Consider the following 1,677-nt stretch of genomic DNA (forward strand, 5'->3'; position numbering starts at 1 on the left):
GAAGATAAGACTAAAAAGAATATACATACAGTACACATTTTATTCAATATGAGAACATCACCAATTAATTTTCTTCAAGATTAACATTATTTCTTTGTTCTACATCCTTATAGATAATAAGTACAAAATTTATATTTCCTAATAACTATTAATTTTGGCAGTTTTTAGATATTGGTGTTGAATGTAAACAGGTAAAAAGATATTTTGCAAAATTAATTTAGAGAATTAACATCACATATGGTTTGAAACAGAGAAGATATCATCATCAACATACAGAGAGATGTCAAGAAAAATCTAATCTGCATATACATAATAGAAATCTAAGTATTATTCTGAATGGCAAAAAACACTTAATGGTCTTGCTCTGTATATTCCCTATACATTGTAAGTCAAAAATTATGGAGAAAAAAATGTTATCATAAATGTCTAGTGAATGTTATCACATGATTCTTGGTATATTTATAAATGCTGAAGAACATATTGCACCCTTAATTTCAGGTAATAAGGGAAGGAATAATTGACTTTTGAAAATAAAGAAATAATTTTTTTCTAGACAATTTAATAAAGTTAGTATTGTCATAGTAACCAAAAAAAGAAAAGAAAGTGTATTGGTTACTTGTATAATAATATTTGTTTTGATATCTTAGGTGTCAATCCAGTTCATTGTTTAAGATATATTCAACAGTACATGTGAAAAAAAGTTTGATGAAAATCCTTTTATCCTTTGGGAAAATTACTTTTCTAAAAAGGTAAAAAGTTTGTTTTTATATGATACATGTTTACTGATAATAATTATTGTCAATTTTACTTATTAAAAATAGCTGTTATATTTCAGGAAGGTTTGAGTCTTGAAAGGATATTATGTTCAAGGTTTCTAAAAAAAAATACCATTCATATATATATTTTAGTATTTCAGAATTTAATGAGAGGCTAAGAAGTCATTAAACAAAGATTTGGGAATGTGATCAAACATTTATTTCAATATCTGCAGATAATTTATCATATGTACATCCATACATCTTCACTCTCACTACAACCAGTGCACACTATAATTGCTACACTGCTGAATTGTTCTCACAATTTCTGATTATTCACTGCAAGTATCAATGTAAGATCTCTTAGGTGTGATGCTTTAACACATGTCTCTTCATGTTCCCTTTCTGTGCTGACCTATAGGAACAGTAGGCACAACCGAATGGCTTCTCACCAGTGTGTGTTCGTATGTGAGCCCTGATGCTCTCCACCTGAAAGCATTGAAAAGGACAGTGCGGACATGGGAATAGCTCTCTGACTGCGTGGCTCCGCAGGTGTTCCGAAAGTTGTGTGGCAATGGTTGTGGTGAAGGGGCAGTAGGGGCAGGATCGGATCTTGGGAGTCGCAGAGGAGAAATTCTTGCAGCCTGTAGCTCCTATTGCCTCGGCAATCCCTATGGTCTTTGTTGGTCTGCCCTCGGAGGTGCCAAGGATGTTGTGGTCCACTGACACCTGTGGGGGACGCCCAACGTACTTTCAGAATGCTGTGTTTATCAAACAGGGACAAATTAGATTTTAGTGATAATTTAGTATTGGAATGAGTTGCCCTTATGAATTATAGTTTTTGCACATTTCATAAGATTCAGACCATAGTATATGTTAATGGATACAAATCTTTTTGAGGAAAAGTCATGAAAACAGGGGC

General features: G+C 32.7%; 1 protein-coding gene across 1 annotated transcript in view; it reads right to left on the reverse strand.

The window, feature by feature from the left end:
• Positions 1-952: 952 nt before the first annotated feature.
• Positions 953-1,677, reverse strand: part of LOC119592086 (zinc finger protein 513-like) — a 2,094-nt gene continuing 1,369 nt past the window's right edge. The window contains exon 2 of the mRNA XM_037940899.1: positions 953-1,484. Coding sequence (XP_037796827.1) covers positions 1,119-1,484 — 366 coding nt within the window. The 3' untranslated portion in view covers positions 953-1,118. The remainder of the gene's footprint in view (positions 1,485-1,677) is intronic.

This window comes from Penaeus monodon, chromosome 29, assembly GCF_015228065.2.
Source record: "Penaeus monodon isolate SGIC_2016 chromosome 29, NSTDA_Pmon_1, whole genome shotgun sequence".
Classification (NCBI taxonomy): Eukaryota; Metazoa; Arthropoda; class Malacostraca; order Decapoda; family Penaeidae; genus Penaeus; species Penaeus monodon.